The sequence below is a fragment of the Nansenia antarctica genome, assembly GCF_963989245.1.
Source record: "Nansenia antarctica genome assembly, chromosome: 17".
NCBI lineage: Eukaryota > Metazoa > Chordata > Actinopteri > Argentiniformes > Microstomatidae > Nansenia > Nansenia antarctica.
The window spans coordinates 1560615-1583360 of record NC_137687.1 but is presented as its reverse complement, the minus strand read 5'-3'; the positions used below and the strand labels follow the sequence as shown (position 1 = coordinate 1583360).

The window sequence follows — 22746 nt, the reverse complement described above, 5'->3', positions numbered from 1 at the left end:
ACAGAGAGTCTGTTTAGAGAGTAAAGAGTGCCCTCTGTTGGCCGGAATGGGAACATCCTAACCATCTGGAAGAATTGAGCTCTATAGCATTGCTGACTGCTGTTGTTGAGTGTGGAGTAAGATCCAAATGTCAGGTACAACTGTATGTGATATGAGTGACAAACACAATTGGATTTGATTGGATTTTATTTTATTTTATTTGACTTGAATAAGCATGTATAGTTGAAGTCGGAAGTTTACATATACATACCGTAGCCAAATACATTTAAACTCAGTTTTTATTTAAATTCCTAACATTTAATCCTAGTAAACATTCCCTGTCTTAGGTCAGTTAAGGAACACTACTTAATTTTAAGAATGTGAAATGTCAGAATAATAGTACACTTAGTTAGTATTTGTTTTTTCGGTTCTGCCCACACATTATTTATAGGATTGAGGCAAGGGCTTTGCGATCACCACTCCAGTGCTTTGACTTTGTTGTCCTTTTCGCCACAGCTTTGGAAGTATGCTGCTTGCGGTCACTGTGTCCATTTGGAAGACCCGTTTGTGACCAAGCTTTAACTTCCTGGCTGATTTCTTGAGATGTTGTTTCAATAATATATCCACATCATTTGATGATGCCATCTATTTTGTGAAGTGTACCAGTCGTCGTCGTCGTCCAGTCAGACAGTTAACCTCACAGACAGACAGACAGACAGTTAACCTCACTGACAGACAGACAGACAGTTAACCTCACTGACAGACAGACAGTTAACATGACGCTGCCCCCCCCCCCCCCCCCCACAACATGATGCTGCCCCCCCCCCCCCCCCACAACATGACGCTGCCCCCCCCCCCCCCCCCCCCACAACATGATGCTGCCCCCCCCCCCCCCCCCCCACAACATGATGCTGCCCCCCCCCCCCCCCCACAACATGACGCTGCCCCCCCCGTGCTTCACGGTTGGGATGGTGTTCTTCGGCTTGCAAGCCTTCCCCTTTTTCCTCAAAATAATATGGGTCATTATTTATTTTAAGTTTATTATGGGTCATTATGGCCAAACGGTTACATGTTTGTTCCCCCAGACCAGAGGACATTTCTCCAGAAAGTTAGATCTGTGTCCCTATGTGCAGTTAGATCTGTGTCCCCATGTACAGTTTGCAAACCGTAGTCTGGAATTTCATCTGGCTTCCTCCCTCTTCCTTGCTAGGCAGCCTTTCAGGTTATGTCAATAAAGGACTTTACTGTGGATATTACAAGATACTTTTGTACCTTTTTCCTCCAGCACATTCACAACGTCCTTTGCTGCTGGTCTGGGATTGATTTTCACTTTTCGCACCAAAGTTCCAAAGTACCAAAGTACCAACGTACCAAAGTTCATCTCTAGGAGAGCCAGGAGAACAGGTCTCCTTCCTGAGCGGTATGACGGCTGTGTGGTCTCCTGAGACATCTTCTGCCCCTCAGCACTACGTCTCCTGAAGACACCCGCTTTGCCCCTCTACTGTGTCCCTAAGAACTTCTATTGCCCCCCTTGTACTTCTTCTTCGTCGTATGGGTTGTTGTTTTTCTCTCCACTCCACCAGGCTCGGGGCCGAGGGGCTACCCTTTTACCACCCCGAGACCTGGTAACCTTGTACTGTTTCTCTGTTTCTCCAGTGTCGAAAACAAATAAAACTAAAAATAATAATAATTGGTTTAGAAGAAGGTTTAGAAGAAGGTTTTTCCTTCTATCAATGGCCCCGGGCCTGAGCTGGATTACTCTTCCTGCTACGACTGGTGGACTGATGATTCACATGCTTAGTATTCAAATGTATTGATTGTAAGTCGCTTTGGAATAAGGCGTCTGCTAAATGCCAAAAATGTAAATGTAAAAATGTAAATGTGAAAATGTAAATGTAAAAATGTGGTCCCATGGTGTTTATACTTCAGCCGCTTGGACATTTTTCCCAAGGATGAATCAGATCATCATGACTTTTGAATTTGAATTTTCCAAGCTGTTTAAAAAGGCACAACCAACTTAGTGAATGTAAACTTCTGACCCACTGGAATAGTGATATAGTGAATTAGTGTGAAATAATCTGTCTGTAAATAATTGTTGGAAAACTTTCGTTTTTTTTTTATCATGAAATCTGTGAAGTGGTTAAAAAATGAGTTTGAATGACTTCAACCTAAGTGGATGTCAACTGGATGTTCCAGGCTACACATAATACTAGTCATTCACAGCCACCAGGGGGCGCCACTGCATGACTTAAAAACAACACAGCACTCAAAGTGTAGATGCACGTAGACAAACTGTACACACTAAGTTTGAACACATATATAGACTGACTCATATAGACTGACTCATATAGACTGACTCATATAGACTGACTCATATAGACTGACTCATATAGACTGACTCATATAGACTGACTCATATAGACTGACTTATATAGACTGACTCATATAGACTGACTCATATAGACTGACTTATAGCGGCCTTATTCCAAAGTGCTTTACAATGGCCTCCCACTCACCCATTCACACACACATTCACACACCAATGGCAGCAAGCTACCATGCAAGGCGCCGGTCCCTGCTCATTGGGAGCAATTTGAGGTTCAGTGTTTTGCCCAAGGACACCTCGACAGTGTCTCTGTATCAACAGCGGGGCTTTAGAACACGTTTCACAGGAGTGAGTCAGTGGAGAAAACCATCCAGTCATTCCAGCTCCCACATACTCTTCTCACACACACACACACACACACACACACACACACACACACACGCATACACACACGCATACACACACACACGCATACACACACACACGCATACACACACACACACTCACCTCCCCTTAAAATGGGTTGGATGGTTATTGTTTACAAAAGACAAAGATACAACTTATCCCCCCCTCCCTCCCCATTCCAGCTCTCACATACTCCTCTCACCTTGCCCTTGCCTCGCCCTTAAAATGGTTTGCATTGTTATTGTCTACAAAGCCCCCAGCCCCCCCCCTACACACTCACGCACACACTAAGGTATATAGACATTAATATGCTAATTACACCCCCTTGCTTTCTCCCCTTGTTATTCTATCGACAAAGTTTCAAATGTGTTTAAAAAAAAAAAAAAATTAGCTGCCTGGCAAATCACATCAGTACAGCTCTGCTAGTCTTATCTGTGGATAGCCCCTCCCCTCCAGGATAGCCCCTCCCCTCCAGGATAGCCCCGCCCCCTCCCCTCCAGGGAGGAAGTGACCTCGTCATGAGGAAGTGATGCGTTTATTCACGGTGTGATTCAGAGGATTCCCTCCAGCTGTGTGTGGAGGCTGTGGCGTGGCGTTGAAAGCCTGCGCTTCGGAGGCTAGTGTGTGTGTGCGTGTGTCTGTGTGTGTGTGTGTGCGAGAGAGAAAGAGAGAGAGAGGGGGGAGATAGAGAGGGGGGGAGAGAGAGAGAGATAGGGAGAGAGAGAGAAAGAGAGAGAGAGAGAAAGAGAGACAGAGATAGTGAGAGACAGAGAAAGAGAGAGGGAGAGAGAGAATGAGAGAGAGGGAGAGAGAGAGAATGAGAGAGAGAGAGAGAGAGAGAATGAGAGAGAGAGAGAGAATGAGAGAGAGGGAGAGAGAGAGAATGAGAGAGAGGGAGATAGAGAGACAGAGATAGTGAGAGACAGAGAGAGAGAGGGAGAGAGAGAGAATGAGAGAGAGAGAATGAGAGAGAGAGAGAGAGAGCGAATGAGAGAGAGAGAGAGAGAGAGAGAGAGAGACGAGACAAGAGGACTTGCATGTACTGTATATGGGGTTCCTCGCATGCGGAAAGGATTGAGGGTCGACCAATCACAAAGAGGCAAATAGAGAAAAAAAAGAAAAGAAGACAAGAAAAGAACACCCCCCCCACCCTCTAGTAGGGTCTGCATGGCCTAGCCAGGCGTGTGTACACACACACACACACACACACACACACCTGGTACATTGTTACATCACACTGCTTACCAACAATACTTCAGAGCGAGATGGGAGGTAGTGGTAAGCAGAGCTCAGACCAGGTAAAAGAGCTTCGTGTTGCGATATTGTTATTAATCATCTGATATGTGACATAGTCTGATCGTTTGGTCCGCAGGTCGGCAACCAATCAAAATGTTCTGACTTTTCTTTTGAGACACAGAACTACGTTTCAACGTTGTTGAGAGTAACAAACACAAACTCGCTAGTCAAGCCAAAATACTGCAACAACGTAATGGATTGGGTGAGTAATCCCCCCACTGCTACCTAGTTAACTAGAACACTACTTTACATTGTTAGCAGGCTCACAAAACAAGCTGTGTTAGTTGACTAGCGATGTGTCATTGATTTTCAACAACGCGGAAATGTGTTCAAATGTTTCGAAAGAAAAGTCAGATCATTACATCAGATCCTGACATGAGGACCAAAGCATCACAAAAGCACGTTGGTGATGTCCATGGAGCTATTCTGGAAAGTAAGACTAGATGTTAATGAAAGCACCTGTCAATAAAATGTGTCAAAAGGCTGTTTGACCCGGTGAAGGGTGTTTGGTGGGTTATATTTAACTCCTGGTACTGGAGTTAAATATAGCAGCAATTGGAAATCATTGGAATATTCCTGAACATTTCATACAATATTTGTGTTCAACCCATTGAATTAAAGCTGAAAGTCTGCACTTCAATTGCATCTCAATTGTTTCATTTCAAATCCATTGTGGCGGCATACAGACCCAAGATTATGGAAATTGTGTCACTGTCCAAATATTTCCGGACCTAACTGTATACGTATATAGTATGAAGGATACAGAAATCAAGAGATTGGGTGACTTTTGTGGAGGATGACATGATGTTTTCAAACCTGCTAACTGCGACACTTTAATGAATGTACAACAATACTATGTGCAATATGACAACCCTTGTGTACATAAGGTTCAGATATAGGAAAAAGTTAGGATATTTATAGCATAGCATAGAGTACAGCACAGTGTTTTATTTTATAGTATAGTAGTATAGTATAGTAGATAGTGTACATAGCCTTTATTTATGTAAACCAGCTCTTTTCCCTTTTTTATTTTACCCTTGGCCCTCTTGTTTTTAGTCTTTTTTACAAGCACCAGGGGAGCCCCCCACCCTCCTAAATTTCGTTGTATGGTACCTGTACTGTATTAATGACAATAAAGACCATTCATTCATTCATTCATTCATTCATTCATTCATTTATTCAACTCTTAGTCTTCCAACGCTGGATCCAACTTAAATATGCAGGTTCTTATTTACAAACATGATGGCGCCATTTGTAACTTCACCAATTCTTCAGAAAATGTTTGACTCTGGCTAATACCAATGATGACTTCCTCAGCCCTGTCCATGTCGTCTACAGTGACGATCTGACCATTCAATGTGGATTTGAATACTTGCATTTTTTAAGCAAATCTTTTGCAAATCTTTCATCAAGTTCCATTCTTTTCTTTTTCTTGCAAGCATCTTAAATGGTAAATGGACTGACTAATATAGTGTCTTATTCCAAAGTGCAATGGCCTCTCTCATTCACCCATTCACACACCAATGGCGGCAAGCTACTATGCAAGCCGGCGGCCCACTCATTGGGAGCAATTTGGGGTTCAGTGTCTTGCCCAAGGACACTTCGATATGTGGCCAGCCAGGGTTTGAACCGCCGATCTGCCGACCTTGCGATCATCAGACACCGGCTATACCTCCTGCGCCACAGCCGCCCCAGAACATTGCTGAACTTCAGGTACCATGCTACTGCCTTGTTGAGTCTCAGCCAATCTGAGTAGTGTGACGGCAGCTGGTCTGTTGGGTTTTGTTTGTCTAGGACAGGTGTAACCAATTACATTTGTCAAAGGGACAGAATTGTTCTAAGCATACACTGTGGGGGCCGGACATTAACTCACCAGATGCGGCGGCAGGTAGCCAGGTAGTCTAGAGGTTAGAGAGGCAGGTAGCCTAGAGGTTAGAGAGACAGGTAGTCTAGAGGTTAGAGAGGCAGGTAGTCTAGAGGTTAGAGAGGCAGGTAGCCTAGAGGTTAGAGAGGCAGGTAGTCTAGAGGTTAGAGAGGCAGGTAGTCTAGAGGTTAGAGAGGCAGGTAGTCTAGAGGTTAGAGAGGCAGGTAGTCTAGAGATTAGAGAGGCAGGTAGCCTAGAGGTTAGAGAGGCAGGTAGTCTAGAGGTTAGAGAGGCAGGTAGTCTAGAGGTTAGAGAGGCAGGTAGTCTAGAGGTTAAGGTCAAGGGGAGGGGTGGGGTGTCGAGGGGTGGGGGTGGGGGTGTCAAGGGGAGGGGAGGGGGTGTCAAGGGGAGGGGTGGGGGTGTTAGGGGGAGGGGTGGGGGTGTCAAGGGGAGGGGTGGGGGTGTCGAGGGGAGGGGTGGGGGTGTCAAGGGGAGGGGTGGGGGTGTTAGGGGGAGGGGTGGGGGTGTCAAGGGGAGGGGTGGGGTGTCGAGGGGTGGGGGTGGGGGTGTCAAGGGGAGGGGTGGGGGTGTCAAGGGGAGGGGAGGGGTGGGGGTGGGGGTGTTAGGGGGAGGGGTGGGGGTGTTAGGGGGAGGGGAGGGGTGGGGGTGTCAAGGGGAAGGGAGGGGTGGGGGTGGGGGTGTTAGGGGGAGGGGTGGGGGTGTCAAGGGGAGGGGAGGGGTGGGGGTGTCAAGGGGAAGGGAGGGGTGGGGGTGGGGGTGTTAGGGGGAGGGGTGGGGGTGTCAAGGGGAGGGGAGGGGAGGGGTGGGGGTGGGGGTGTCAAGGGGAGGGGTGGGGTTGTCAAGGGGAGGGGTGGGGGTGGGGGTGGGGGTGTTAGGGGGAGGGGAGGGGTGGGGGTGTCGAGGGTGGGGGTGTTAGGGGGAGGGGTGGGGGTGTCAAGGGGAGGGGTGGGGGTGTCAAGGGGAGGGGAGGGGTGGGGGTGGGGGTGTTAGGGGGCGGGGTGGGGGTGTTAGGGGGCGGGGTGGGGGTGTCAAGGGGAGGGGTGGGGGTGTTAGGGGGAGGGGTGGGGGTGTTAGGGGGAGGGGTGGGGGTGGGGGTGTTAGGGGGAGGGGTGGGGGTGTCAAGGGGAGGGGGTGGGGGTGTCAAGGGGAGGGGGTGGGGGTGTTAGGGGGAGGGGTGGGGGTGTTAGGGGGAGGGGTGGGGGTGTTAGGGGGAGGGGTGGGGGTGTTAGGGGGAGGGGTGGGGGTGTCAAGGGGAGGGGGTGGGGGTGTCAAGGGGAGGGGGTGGGGGTGTTAGGGGGAGGGGTGGGGGTGTTAGGGGGAGGGGAGGGGTGGGGGTGTCAAGGGGAGGGGAGGGGTGGGGGTGGGGGTGTTAGGGGGAGGGGTGGGGGTGTCAAGAGGAGGGGAGGGGGTGTTAGGGGGAGGGGTGGGGGTGTCGAGGGTGGGGGTGGGGGTGTTAGGGGGAGGGGTGGGGGTGTCAAGGGGAGGGGTGGGGTGTCAAGGGGAGGGGAGGGGTGGGGGTGGGGGTGTCGAGGGGAAGGGAGGGGAGGGGTGGGGGTGTTAGGGGGAGGGGTGGGCGTGTCCTTCCATTGATGCTCAGGCTGAGCGCGGCCCCCTGGGAGAGAGAGTCTCCAGCGCTACGTCCTGTCAGAGCCACCTGCTGCTGCTGCCTGTCAGTGATGTCAACAGTCACCTGGGGTCACCTGGGGTCAACAAGCGTGCGTGAGGCAGCAGAGAGGTCAGTCCACTTCAACAGCATGGTTGCATCTCTCCTAAACCAGGCTCCCAGGCTTTCTCCTAACCCAGGCTCCCAGGCTTTCTCCTAAACCAGGCTCCCAGGCTTTCTATTAACCTTGTTGGGGAAAACCTGGGGAACCGGTGACGTGATTGTCGTCTGGGACGAGGCTTGAAAGAGCCGGGTTATGTGTACTGGGGTGGTCCAGTGGCCCAGCACCACGGTCTACAGTCCACACATAATGCCCATGTCGGCATGGGTTTGAATCCAGCCCATGCCCTGCTGACATGCCCGCTCTCCTTGCTTCCCTGTCTGTCTTCACTACATCTGTAAATATGAGTGGGACTGCCCCACTCAGAGAAAAAAAATTACTTAAAAAAAAAAGAGCTGGTTATGCAACACTCCACCATGGTTTAACAGTGATCATTTAGAATGATACGGTTCTATCTCCGTTTAGGGCAGTTCAGAGATATTGAGCGTCAAAGTTTTTACATTCCATTATGTTTTGTGAGATGGAACCTTTGTATTTTATGAATTACTAACTCAAAAATGTCAACATTAAAAAAAAAAAAAAAAACAGGCATTAATAAACACCTAATGGATCAGATTATGTAAAAAACTCAATTTTGACAAAAATTGAGATAGAACCTTATAATTCTAACGTCACGACTGGCCATGAGAGTTGACTTGTTGGTCATCCCACTGTATATACCTGACCACAGGTGTTTTGGTTGTTGTTTGTTTTAACAATATTTTAGATTTTTTTACACAACCAAAACAGAGAACCAGATAGCACAGATTTCGCCAAATTATGAACCAAGAGTAAACGAATTAGTACACGGTATGGTAATACATGGTTTGCATTAATATACATACAAGTTACATTATATTCATTTTGTATACAATAGTACCATGTTTAAAGGCAGGAAAAAAGCAGAAGAAAAGCCCTATTCGCACAAGTATTATCTGGGGACTTCTGGTAATTTGTAGTAATGTGTTCTTAGTTCTGTGCGAATCGGCCTTGTCTGTAAAAATGTCACCGCAAATGACCTACCATAATTGGCCTGAATCATCGGTCCTATGATAATGCTTATCCCGTGCAAATCGACATGTCAGTGATTTGGGGTGAGTTAGTTTTCCCCGCCCCATTTTCGAGAACTACGGAATCCTGGAGTGGCCAAAAAGAGAACACGGTTTACTACATGGAACAGGCGGACAGAGAACATTGGAGGCTGCAATGGAAATTATATTATTATTTCTTTGTTTATTTCTTATTTATATTTATATTACTCTTTGTGCATCCAATGGCTGTTTTTCATCTTAGCATTACCATTACCCTTGTTGTTGATGAAGCGGATGTTACACAGAGTCATGACGTCATATCCAGGGGGATGTCAGTACATTTGAGAAGAACACAGACTTCGCTTATCCCGTGTGAATGTGCCACACAAAACACAGACGTTGGGGGGTAACTTCAATGACATGAGGTCTCCAGATCAGTGGCGGACTCAGGCTGTTTGAAGGGCAGGGGGGGCGAAAAGAAAAAAAGGGCACCTACTGCACAACATGGGACCCCATCAGTGCACATGGTCAAGTTTAGACCATTGGAGGGGCACCAGTAGGGCACGTCCTCTAATTTTTGCCACTCAAAAGGGCACTTAAGAGAGACGTTTTTCAACCGTGGGGGCACCAGGAGGGGCGGGGTCGCCCCCCCTGCGCCCCCCCTGCCCCCCCCTGAGTCCGCCAGTGCTCCAGATAATACTAATCCCGCCCAACCACGTCTTGTGATTTATTTGTGAAAACAAACAAGCACGGACGCCCTTTCTGCAGTATGCCAGCACCATCACCAGGAAGATCATCAAGGAAGGGTTGCCACATATAAAAAGAGTTGTCATCATTACCCTTTAATGCAGCAACCTACAGGGGGGCTGAACGTTATGAGCTCTCCTTCTGTTAGGTTGTATTTGATGTTGTTTAAACGTCAGGAAGGAAGGGTGCTATACAGAAGAGTGCTATACAGAAGAGTGCTATACAGAAGGGTGCTATACAGAAGAGTGCTATTCAGAAGAGTGCTATAACAGAGCGGAGACAGATTACCACGTTCATTAAACACGACTACACCGTCAGTCCTGACGACACTTGTTAATATGTTAAATAATAATAATAATAATTGTTTTACTGCCATGCAATCAACTTGTCACATGTTGGAATTCGGTATGTTATGCTCTAGGCAAGGGGTCGGGCCATAGACGGCTACCCTGGAGCAATTAGGAGTTCAGTGCCTTGCTCAGGGGCACGTTGACATGTGGCCAGCCGTGATACGATCTGCTGTGAGCCGCTGCTGCTGCGAGCTTAAGTCGGTTGGCTAAAACAAGAGAGATTAAGTCGGTTGGCTAAAACAAGAGAGCTTAAGTCGGTTGGCTAAGACAAGACAGCTTAAGTCGGTTGGCTAAAACAAGAGAGATTAAGTCGGTTGGCTAAGACAAGAGAGCTTAAGTCGGTTGGCTAAAACAAGAGAGCTTAAGTCGGTTGGCTAAGACAAGAGAGCTTAAGTCGGTTGGCTAAGACAAGAGAGTCATTTGCTCTTTTCAAGCGTAGCAAAAAGGCGGAGGGGGTTGCTGTTTTCCAAACATCACTTTTGCTCAAAGCAAAGCAGCACTCCCCTTTAGATAGAACTGGCTGATCACAACTCATCCGACTGCCAGAGGAGGCGTGAGGACAACATGATGTTCACGGCTACACAAGACGACATTTCTCCAGTCCCATTCTTCACCAAGAAAGTGTCGGGGTGACCTCTCTGTTGTATCATGCTTAGAGAAACGACAAACGCTTTAATAATAAAAATAATAATAATAATAATAATGATATCTTGGTTTTATAAATATCGCCTTTCACAAACCCAAGGACGCTTTACGGATTTGACAGACAGAAAGTCAGACAGAAAGAACACAGAGACAGTGACAGCGACACAACTAAACTAGGAGCCTAATATATAAGGCCTTGGTGAACAGATGAGTTTTGAGGGCTGATTTGAAAGCGTCCAGGGTAAACATAAAAGAAGACAAATACTTCCTCTTTCCAATACTGACAGACGGCGTCTGCTTCTGATGTACGTCTGCTTCTGATGTACGTCTGCTTCTGATGTACGTCTGCTTCTGATGTACGTCTGCTTCTGATGTACGTCTAGATACACTATTGTTGCAGAACAAGAAGGATCCTGTTTGTGCATTATCCTGCAAATGTCATGGTTGTACACTTGTTGTACGTGCCATCTGAACCCTTTTGACATCTTCCCTCATGTACTATTGTGTGTGTGTGTGTGTGTGTGTGTGTGTGTGTGTGTGTGTGTGCGTGTGTGTGTGTGTGTGTGTGTGTGAGTGTGTGTGTGTGTGTGCGTGTGTGTGTGTGTGTGTGTGTGTGAGTGTGTGTGAGTGTTAACACAGCCTGCGTCCTGTGAGTGTGCATGTGTATGAGAGTCTGTGTGTGTGTGTGTGTGTGTGTGTGTGTGAGTGTGTGTGAGTGTGTGTGAGTGTTAACACAGCCTGCGTCCTGTGAGTGTGCATGTGTATGAGAGTCTGTGTGTGTGTGTGTGTGTATGTGTGTGTACATGTGTGTGTGTGTGTACATGTGTGTGTGTGTGTGTGTGTGTGTGTGAGTGTGTGTGAGTGTTAACACAGCCTGCGTCCTGTGAGTGTGCACGTGTATGAGAGTCTGTGTGTGTGTGTGTGTGTGTGTGTATGTGTGTGTACATGTGTGTGTGTGTGTGTGTGTGTGTGAGTGTGTGTGAGTGTGTGTGAGTGTTAACACAGCCTGCGTCCTGTGAGTGTGCATGTGTATGAGAGTCTGTGTGTGTGTGTGTGTGTGTGTGTGTATGTGTGTACATGTGTGTGTGTGTGTGTGTGTTTGCCTATAAGGAGACAATGTGATAGCAGTGCAGTGGACCATACAGGCCTCGTTGGGACTAGCCAAGCATCAGTAATGGTAAAGCAGTGTTTTTAAAAGAAAGGCAGCTGTGAGGGCTTCCAAGCATGACACGCAAACGACGATACTGACCCTGTGTAGTGTGTCTGTCAGTGTGGATCACCAAGTAGACTAATGTACTGATATGGCACACATTGGCTAGGATAACCGTCCATACAGTACCGTTATGTACATTAGTACATTAGTCATCTAAAGTAACTACAATGGAAAGCAAGGATAACTATGAGGATATGCTTCAAGCTAAGTTAGTTGGTATGCTTAAACCTTGCCCAATGAGTTAATGCGTTTTCATGTACATGGCTAATCCTATTAGAGCACACTGTTCATCGGATTCAGATATAAGTAGTTTGCTTAAAAAATAATAGGCTTATGTTAAATATTCATTTAATTGCACAGCCTCTCACGGTGTCCACTATATACGACCGATCAGTCAAGTCAGCCAATGGATCATCTGTTTCTATTTTTGAAGGGGACAGATCCATTCTGGGTGGCTTTTGGAGGGCGGGTAAAAATAGTATGAGTGTGGGTGTGGGGTGACATCTATAGAAGCGTCCCAGGAGACGCGGAACGGACAGCATATAAAAGCTGCGCGTTTGCAACGTTGTCCATCAACCCATGCAGTGCGCAATTGCGCAACAAGAAATCATGAGAAGGGATGGCAGCCAGGACATAATTATTTGGAAACATTATTGCATTACTAGATCCATGACAGCCTCTTTGGATGTGTCTTCCGGCTATACTCACCATAGTTGCGCCTGAAGAAGAAGCAGAAACTCAAGAGGACATCACAACAGTGGAGCTGGATGGATGTGGATCTCGTACTGTAGTTCTGGCACAATGCACAGTCCTTATATGTGAGCGGGACTCCTTGCACCATGCACCATGCACACGGTGGACATCGCCATCGCCGTGTTTGCAGCGGGCGTCATCGTGGTGTCGCTGCTGTCCAACGTGTTGGTGCTGATCTGCTTTCTGCACAACTCGGAGATCCGAAAGCAGGTGCCCGGACTGTTCATCCTGAACCTGACGCTCGGCAACCTGTTTCTGACGGTGTTCAACATGCCTCTGACCCTGGCCGGGCTGATCATGGGCGAGTGGCATCCAGGAGGAGGTGTTTTCTGTCAAATAGTCGGTTTCCTGGACACGTTTCTCCACGCGAACTCCATGCTCAGCATGGCAGCTTTGAGCATCGACAGATGGGTGGCCGTGGTGTTCCCTCTGTGCTATCACTCCAGGATAAGACACCTGTACGCGGGGATCGCGGTCGGATACACGTGGGTACACTCGCTCGCCTTGTCGGCGGTGGCCGCGCGTCTCTCCTGGTTTGGGCACCATCGGGTTTACGCGTCGTGCGTTACGCTTTGCAATGCCAGAGGGAACCATGCACAGTTTATGATCTATACGGTGCTTTTGCACTCGCTGACTTTTTTCCTGACCTTGATCGTGTTGTGTGTGACATACCTGAAAGTCCTGCAAGTGGCCAGGCGTCACTGCAAACGCATCGAGGTGATTACTATGCAGACCTTGGTGTTGCTTGTCGATGTCCACTCCAGGTGAGATGGTTGACGACGTGTGTCTGTGTTTGATTCGTGTAGTAGATGTTTTCTTCTTACAACGTTTGATTATAGCAAAATGACTCAAACGTAATAATGTATGCTGGTCACTCACACAGCCACCAACACATCACGATTAAATTCAGCACCACACGTTTGGTCCACTGTTTTCGTCTCAATGTGAAACCTATCCAAACTAAAAGCCACACAAACATGTTCTAGCCCACCTTGATAGAATGGCAAGTGGTTTACTGAGTAACTCACATTGGTAGACCTATTGCCAGTATCCCAATTGAATACAATATCTCATATCTAGACACAATAGCGCTGACTCTAGGCTATTTAACAAGTTTCATATTGCTAAACAAAGTGAAATGATCAGTTTCTACTCAAGTACAAAACATCAACAGGCATTGTTGTGTCCTCCCGACATTAAAGTAACGTTGTCATGCCTACCAGCTTGGTATTACCTGACATGCTGTACTGTGGTAGTGCTCAGTGAAAGAGAGATGTGAGCAAGCTAATTCTAACATTTTCTCCAGACATAGATTATTTCTCAATTTCCATTTTGTTAGCCAAGTTGGGCTTCAAATCCAACCTTAAAAGGCCACTTAAGTCATTTATTTTGTTATGACATCCAGGTGCAACACAATAAAATTGCCATTTAGGTCAAAGTATGTGTATTTTGGGAGATACTTAGTGTTTTCTTAGCTCCTTCTAAAATGATTTCCAATTGCTGCTATATTTAACTCCAGTACCAGGAGTTAAATATAACCCACCAAACACCCTTCACCGGGTCAAACAGCCTTTTGACACATTTTATTGACAGGTGCTCTCATTAACATCTAGTCTTACTTTCCAGAATAGCTCCATGGACATCACCAACGTGCTTTTGTGACACGTTCTGATGCTTTGGTCCTCATGTCGGGATCCGATGTAATAATCTGACTTAAATTGTGAATACATTTCCGCATTGTTGAAAATCAATGACACACTCGCTAGTCAACTAACACAGCTTGTTTTGTGAGCCTGCTAACAAAGTAAAGTAGTGTTCTAGTTAACTAGGTAACAATGTAAAGTAGTGTTCTAGTTAACTAGGTAGCAGTGGGGATTACTCACACAATCCATTGCATTGTTGCAGTATTTTGGCTTGACTAGCGACTAGTTTGTGTTGTGATTCTCAACATCATTCGTAGTTCCACGTTTCAAAAGAAAAGTCTGAACATTTTGATTGGTTGTCGACATCGAGGACCAAAGCATTAGAACGTGTCACGTTTGTTCTTTGAGTAAAAAACAAATAAGCCAGGACACCACACCGGCTTACATTAGCCTTTAGTGAGTTTGTGACGTTAGAATTATAAGGTTCTATCTCCATTTTTGTCACAATTGAGTTTTTTACATAATCTGATCCATTAGGTGTTTATTAATGCCTGTGTGGTGTTATTTTTAAAATGTTGAAATTTTTGAGTTAGTAATTAATAAAATACAAAGGTTCCATCTCACAAAACATAATGGAATGTAAAAACTTTGACGCTCAATATCTCTGAACTGCCCTAAACGGAGATAGAACCTTATCATTCTAAGCTCACGACTTGCCCTTCTCCATGTGATGTGCCTATGCCCCTGGCCGTATATACCCCCCTGGACGTATTTACCCCACTGGGGTGGTAATGGTGAACTTTGTTCTTCGGCAGTGTGCGCCAGAACTGCCTGACTAAACAGAGGCACCGGAAGCAGAGGGCGCTAAAGAAGATCAGCACGTTTATTGGCACATTCGTGGTCTGCTTCGCCCCCTACGTCATCACCAGGTGAGCACAGGAAGGGACGGTGACGTGGGGTGTAATGGGGGGGGGGGGGGGGGGGGGGGGTGAGGGGGGTGAGGGGTGTCGGGGGGTGCAGAGTGGGATGGGTTTCAAAATCACATCAGGATAAGGAGGCAGGCTAATTTACAAGAGGCGCCAACTAGTGGTCTCTGTGTGTCAGTAACAGCTTCCCGTTCTAAATGTGACCCCCAAAGAGACGCACTAAGAGTAGGTGAACATGGCTCGGCTCTCCTAGTCGTGAGGTTAGAATTATAAGGTTCTATCTCCATTTTTGGTCGAAAGTGAGTTTTTTACATAATCTGATCCATTAGGTGTTTATTAATGCCTGTGTGGTGTTATTTTTAAAATGTTGACATATTTTAGTTAGTAATTCATAAAATACAAAGGTTCCATCTCACAAAACATAATGGAATGCCCTAAACGGAGATAGAATCGTATCATTCTAAACGGAGATAGAATCTTATCATTCTAAACGGAGATAGAACCTTATCATTCTAAACGGAGATAGAACCTTATCATTCTAAGCTCACCTAGTGTTAAAGCTCTCCTAGTGTTAAAGCTCTCCTAGTGTTAAAGCTGACTATCAGTAGAGGTCCAACAGTGAAACGACTCCTTCAGGGAATCTGATTATGACGGTGGGATCGTCAACATTTGTGAACATGACAGCTGCACCCAGATCATCCGGTCACTGGTCAATAAGTACAGCTATCACATTCTGCACACACATTCTGCACACACACTGTACAGAGGAGTACCATGTGGAGGTGTTACGTGATGCTATTGCTCTGTACAGAACTATAGCTCCAATAATTAGCATGAGTTTATGACAGTGTGTCAAAATTAAGTAGTTTTTTTTGTAAATCGTATCAATGATCCATGTCGGTGCTCCCACCACTAAATGAACACTCATGAAACGTTAATGATGCTCTATGTAGTTATAATGTTATACTTACCATATGTTTATAGATGTGTAATGTAAGGTTCAAGGAGATTACACTCACTGTACAGTACAGGTGCAACTCAAAAAAATTGAATATCATGCAAAAGTTCATTTATTTCAGTAATTCAACTTAAAGGGTTAAACTTAGATATTATATAGACTCATTACATGCAAAGCGAGATATTTAAAGCCTTTATTTGTTATAAATTTGATGATTATGGCTTACAGCTTATGAAAACCCCAAATTAAATATCTCAGAAATGTTTAATATTACATGAAATCAATAAGAAAAGGATTTTAAATACCGAAATGTCAGCCCTCTGAAAAGTATAATCATGCATATGTACAATGCAATGAGTCTATATAATATTTAGGTTCAACCCTTTAAGTTGAATTACTGAAATGAATGGACTTTTGCACGATATTCTAAATTTTTTGAGTTGCACCTGTATATAGTGATGAACTGTAGTGGTCTCGTGTGCCTCCGTTTGTAGAGCATGATGCCGGCGACGCTATTTCTAAACATTTGAATACATTTCCATGTTGTTGACAATCAACGACACATCGCTAGTCAACTAACACAGCTTGTTTTGTGAGCCTGTTAACAATGTAAAGTAGTGTTCTAGTTAACTAGGTAGCAGTGGCGGGATTACTCACCGAATCCATTGCCTCGCCGTGTTTTGGCTTGACTAGCGAGTCTGTGTTGTGATTCTCAACAACGTTGAAACGTTAGTTTTCGTGTTTCAAAAGAAAAGTCTGAACATTTTGATCGGTTGCCGACATGCGGACCGAATGATCAAGACCGTACACACATATAGACATGTCACATATAGACATGCTTCCATTCTTCTCTGTTTCTCTGTGTTGGTACTGACAGGTGTCTCTGTGTTGGTACTGACAGGTGTCTCTGTGTTGGTACTGACAGGTGTCTCTGTGTTGGTACTGACAGGTGTCTCTGTGTTGGTACTGACAGGTGTCTCTGTGTTGGTACTGACAGGTGTCTCTGTGTTGGTACTGACAGGTGTCTCTGTGTTGGTACTGACAGGTGTCTCTGTGTTGGTACTGACAGGTGTCTCTGTGTTGGTACTGACCGGTGTCTCTGTGTTGGTACTGACAGGTGTCTCTGTGTTGGTACTGACAGGTGTCTCTGTGTTGGTACTGACCGGTGTCTCTGTGTTGGTACTGACAGGTGTCTCTGTGTTGGTACTGACAGGTGTCTCTGTGTTGGTACTGACAGGTGTCTCTGTGTTGGTACTGACAGGTGGCTCTGTGTTGGTACTGACAGGTGGCTCTGTGTTGGTACTGACAGGTGTCTCTGTGTTGGTACTGACAGGTGTCTCTGTGTTGGTACTGACAGGTGTCTCTGTGTTGGTACTGACAGGTGTCTCTGTGTTGGTACTGACAGGTGTCTCTGTGTTGGTACTGACAGGTGTCTCTGTGTTGGTACTGACAGGTGTCTCTGTGTTGGTACTGACAGGTGTCTCTGTGTTGGTACTGACCGGTGTCTCTGTGTTGGTACTGACAGGTGTCTCTGTGTTGGTACTGACCGGTGTCTCTGTGTTGGTACTGACAGGTGTCTCTGTGTTGGTACTGACAGGTGTCTCTGTGTTGGTACTGACAGGTGTCTCTGTGTTGGTACTGACAGGTGTCTCTGTGTTGGTACTGACCGGTGTCTCTGTGTTGGTACTGACAGGTGTCTCTGTGTTGGTACTGACAGGTGTCTCTGTGTTGGTACTGACAGGTGTCTCTGTGTTGGTACTGACAGGTGGCTCTGTGTTGGTACTGACAGGTGTCTCTGTGTTGGTACTGACAGGTGTCTCTGTGTTGGTACTGACAGGTGTCTCTGTGTTGGTACTGACAGGTGTCTCTGTGTTGGTACTGACAGGTGTCTCTGTGTTGGTACTGACAGGTGTCTCTGTGTTGGTACTGACAGGTGTCTCTGTGTTGGTACTGACAGGTGTCTCTGTGTTGGTACTGACAGGTGTCTCTGTGTTGGTACTGACAGGTGTCTCTGTGTTGGTACTGACAGGTGTCTCTGTGTTGGTACTGACAGGTTGGTGGAGCTCGTCAGTCCAGAGCCGATCAGCCCTCACTGGGGCGTGGCCTGCAAGTGTCTGGCCTACAGCAAGGCTGCCTGCGATCCCTTCGTCTACTCCCTCCTCCGCCAGCAGTTCAGGAAGAGCTGCAGCGACCTGACCTACAAGGTCCTGAGGAGGAGACCCCGCCCAGCACTGAGGGGAGGGACCGGGAGGAGGAGACCCCGCCCAGCACTGAGGGGAGGGACCGGGACAACAAGCACAGAGGGTAGGAGACCCCGCCCAGCACTGAGGGGAGGGACCGGGAGGAGGAGACCCCGCCCAGCACTGAGGGGAGGGACCGGGACAACAAGCACAGAGGGTAACTGACAGGGTTGTTGTTGTTGTTGTTGTTGTTGTTGTAACTATTTGTGATAGGGGGGTATTCCATCATCGTCGCTAAACAACAATGTGGGCTTATTTTGAGGTTTCGAGGTTTCGAGACTTAATCAAGAAATAAGCCTGGATTTTCCTTTAGCGACGTTAATGGAATACCCCCCAGAGTCCTCAAGTAGGGCAAGGTAAAAAAAAAAAAAATCCAGATTATGAAAGTGCAGATTGTAAGCTTTCAAATGATGTGTACATTGAAATTGAAGAAGATATGCTCATTTGAATGTTGGTACACCTCAAACCATATACGGGAGAAACTCGCTCTGAATCAAAACACACGCAAAACAGCAGCTAGTAGCTAGCACCTAAAAAGGAACATTTCTATGAACATGTAACTGCATGTTTAGCGCATCACAACATGCCGATAGAACATCATCATGCTAAAAACACATAACTACACATAATTAGATGATCACACAGTCTTTACTTTTGACCACGTCCTAAAAGGTACGTTTGTTTACAAGCCATGTATCACTAACCCAGTAGCCTACGGCAGACGAAACAGTGAATCCATTTCACAAGTTATAAGTATTTAGTGATTGCCTCGGGGGTCAAATGACCATAGTCTTTAGGATGGGAAGCTGCTACTTACACACAAAGACCACTAGTTGGCGCCTCCTATAAATTAGATAAATCCGTATACAAAAGTATAATTTATATATATAATTGATTAATATGATGTAATTAATGACGTGCATTTAAAACATATCTTAACCCACAGTTGCTGGAAAACTACAAAAATGGTGGAGAACTACAACGATGGTGGAGGACTACAAAAATGGCGTGGACCGGGAACCACCGGTCTAAGTGAATGTCAAGCAAACCACCAGGATTCACAATGACTGATATTTCTGGTGGATGGATTTGCAACGTTAAGGTTTACCTCATTGTTCTCTAAAGAATTGAATTAAGAGTATCGCAATCTGAAGTAAGTTTGAACCAATAATGATGATACAGTACACAGTAGCATATTAGCATATACAGTAGCTCACTAGTATGATCCCAATCCAGCTGTCCAAAGCCAAAAACATTGAGTGCCTTTCCCGATATGGAACTGTAATAAAAACTGGTCTTGTGAAATCACAAGAGCAGGGATAACTCTTCTGATTGTTTACCTATTGGAACATTTCAATTGCACCCCATACAGCATGAAATAGGGATGATAACATGTATCAAGCAGTTGACAATTAGTTTCCTTACTGATATCTGGAATGATGCCTTAAAATAACTGCAAATAAACCTGCCTTAAATAAGGTGAAACAGCAAATCAAAATGTGCGTGTGTTTGTGTATGTTGATAATGTACATTATGTTAATATGGCTGTAAAGTTATTATGTTTTGATTTGTGTTGTATTTTTAACATCACACATAAAACAGGGTCATTTTGTCTTTGGATGTGATAGTAATACACAATAGTGTGTTAGCCCACTCTTTAATTATACATTGAGTCTTCATGCTGTCATCAGGAAAACAAATTAACAGTTTTAATGTTAACACTAGAACAGCCATGCCTTTTTTACCGCCCCTCTTTACAATGCTCAAGCTGCTATTTACACACAACGACCACTAGTTGGCCGCTTGTAAATTAGCCTGCTTCCTACACAGAAAAACGGCTAAATAGCTTCATACTAGCTTATCCTGATGTGATTTTGAAAATGTAAGGATACTGGGTGGTAGAACGCACATGTCTAGGAAAAGTCATGAAAGGAGGGTCCTGAAATTTGATCGAGTGCAAAGATAGAACACTTTTCTTAACTCACAGGTAACCCCTCATGGCTGTTCTAGTGTTAAAGGTTACAGTGACACGTTTACTCTCGTACAGTTTTACCTTCTGTGTGAATGTGTGGAAACGGTTAACTTTGCTAAATGCAGTTTGTATAATTTTTTCCTAAACACATTTGTGACTATTGAAATAAATGCTATGCATACTGAAAGACTGGATGCCTGATTCAATTTATTTGTATTTGTATTTGTGTTGCCTCCTGAAAAGAGGCTCCAGTCCCCAGCTCTCTCTCTCTCTCTCTCTGTCTCTCTCTCTCTCCTCTCTCTCTCTCTCTCTCTCTCTCCTCTCTCTCTCTCTCTCTCTCTCTCTCTCTCTCTTCCTCTCTCTCTCTGTCTCTCTCTCTCTCTCTTCCTCTCTCTCTCTCTCTCTCCTCTCTCCTCTCTCTCTCTCTCTCTCCTCTCGCTCTCTTCCTCTCTCTCTCCTCTCGCTCTCTTCCTCTCTCTCTCTCTCTCTCTCTCTCTTCCTCTCTCTCTCTCTCCTCTCGCTCTCTTCCTCTCTCTCTCTCTCTCTCTCTCCACCAGCACCATGTGGTCATGTTGTTTTACACCACCCAACACCCTCCTCACCATACCTTCCACTGCCTCCACTCACTTACACTACTGACATACTGATTATCACACCTCATCAGATTATTGCCTTAGTTCTCTTTAGTTGTAGTTAATAGATACTTAATTATATATCGTTCATTTGGTGTGTGTCTATGAGTAATCCCCATTGTTACCTAGTTAACTACAACACTACTTTACATTGTTACCTAGTTAACTAGAACACTACTTTACATTGTTACCTAGTTAACTACAACACTACTTTACATTGTTACCTAGTTAACTACAACACTACTTTACATTGTTACCTAGTTAACTAGAACACTACTTTACATTGTTACCTAGTTAACTAGAACACTACTTTACATTGTTACCTAGTTAACTAGAACACTACTTTACATTGTTACCTAGTTAACTACAACACTACTTTACATTGTTACCTACTTAACTAGAACACTACTTTACATTGTTACCTAGTTAACTAGAACACTACTTTACATTGTTACCTAGTTAACTAGAACACTACTTTACATTGTTACCTAGTTAACTAGAACACTACTTTACATTGTTACCTAGTTAACTACAACTCTACTTTACATTGTTACCTAGTTAACTAGAACACTACTTTACATTGTTACCTAGTTAACTAGAACACTACTTTACATTGTTACCTAGTTAACTAGAACACTACTTTACATTGTTACCTAGTTAACTACAACACTACTTTACATTGTTACCTAGTTAACTACAACACTACTTTACATTGTTACCTAGTTAACTAGAACACTACTTTACATTGTTACCTAGTTAACTAGAACACTACTTTACATTGTTACCTAGTTAACTACAACACTACTTTACATTGTTACCTAGTTAACTAGAACACTACTTTACATTGTTACCTAGTTAACTAGAACACTACTTTACATTGTTACCTAGTTAACTACAACACTACTTTACATTGTTACCTAGTTAACTAGAACACTACTTTACATTGTTACCTAGTTAACTACAACACTACTTTACATTGTTACCTAGTTAACTACAACACTACTTTACATTGTTACCTAGTTAACTAGAACACTACTTTACATTGTTACCTAGTTAACTAGAACACTACTTTACATTGTTACCTAGTTAACTACAACACTACTTTACATTGTTACCTAGTTAACTAGAACACTACTTTACATTGTTACCTAGTTAACTAGAACACTACTTTACATTGTTACCTAGTTAACTACAACACTACTTTACATTGTTACCTAGTTAACTACAACACTACTTTACATTGTTACCTAGTTAACTAGAACACTACTTTACATTGTTACCTAGTTAACTAGAACACTACTTTACATTGTTACCTAGTTAACTACAACACTACTTTACATTGTTACCTAGTTAACTAGAACACTACTTTACATTGTTACCTAGTTAACTAGAACACTACTTTACATTGTTACCTAGTTAACTACAACACTACTTTACATTGTTACCTAGTTAACTAGAACACTACTTTACATTGTTACCTAGTTAACTAGAACACTACTTTACATTGTTAGCAGACTCACAAAACAAGCTGTGTTAGTTGACTTACGATGTGTCATTGATTTTCAACAAGGCAGAAATGTATTCACATTTTTCCGAAAGAAAAGTCTGATTATTACATAATTTTAAATTTAAATTTAAATATGAGGACCAAAGCATCAGAATGTGTCACATGTGTCTCGCTGTAACCGCCAAGTCTCACCATCACTGAGCATTGATTGAGAGGACGGTCTGTGGTCATACTGAATGGACTGCACTTACATAGCGCTTTACAACGGCCTCTCATTCACCCATTCACACACACATTCACACACCAATGGCGACAAGCTGCCACGCAAGGTGCCGGCCCTCTCATTGGGAGCAATTTTGGGATTCAGTGTCTTGCCCAAGGACACCTCCACACGTGGACAGGAGGAAACAGGTGATCGAACATAAACATATTCTCTTCATCATCATCATCATCATCATCATTCTAGTGTGGACAT

At 44.8% G+C, this 22746-nt stretch overlaps 1 protein-coding gene across 1 annotated transcript; it reads left to right on the top strand.

Moving 5' to 3' along the window:
- Positions 1–12486: 12486 nt before the first annotated feature.
- LOC308172759 (G-protein coupled receptor 26-like) lies at positions 12487–20176 on the top strand (the record flags this gene model as incomplete). Its single annotated transcript, XM_080547710.1, has 4 exons — positions 12487–13157; positions 14852–14965; positions 17974–18124; positions 20171–20176. The coding sequence occupies 4 exons, from the start codon at positions 12487–12489 to the stop codon at positions 20174–20176; spliced, it is 942 nt and encodes a 313-aa protein (XP_080403836.1).
- Between the last annotated feature and the right edge of the window lie 2570 nt (positions 20177–22746).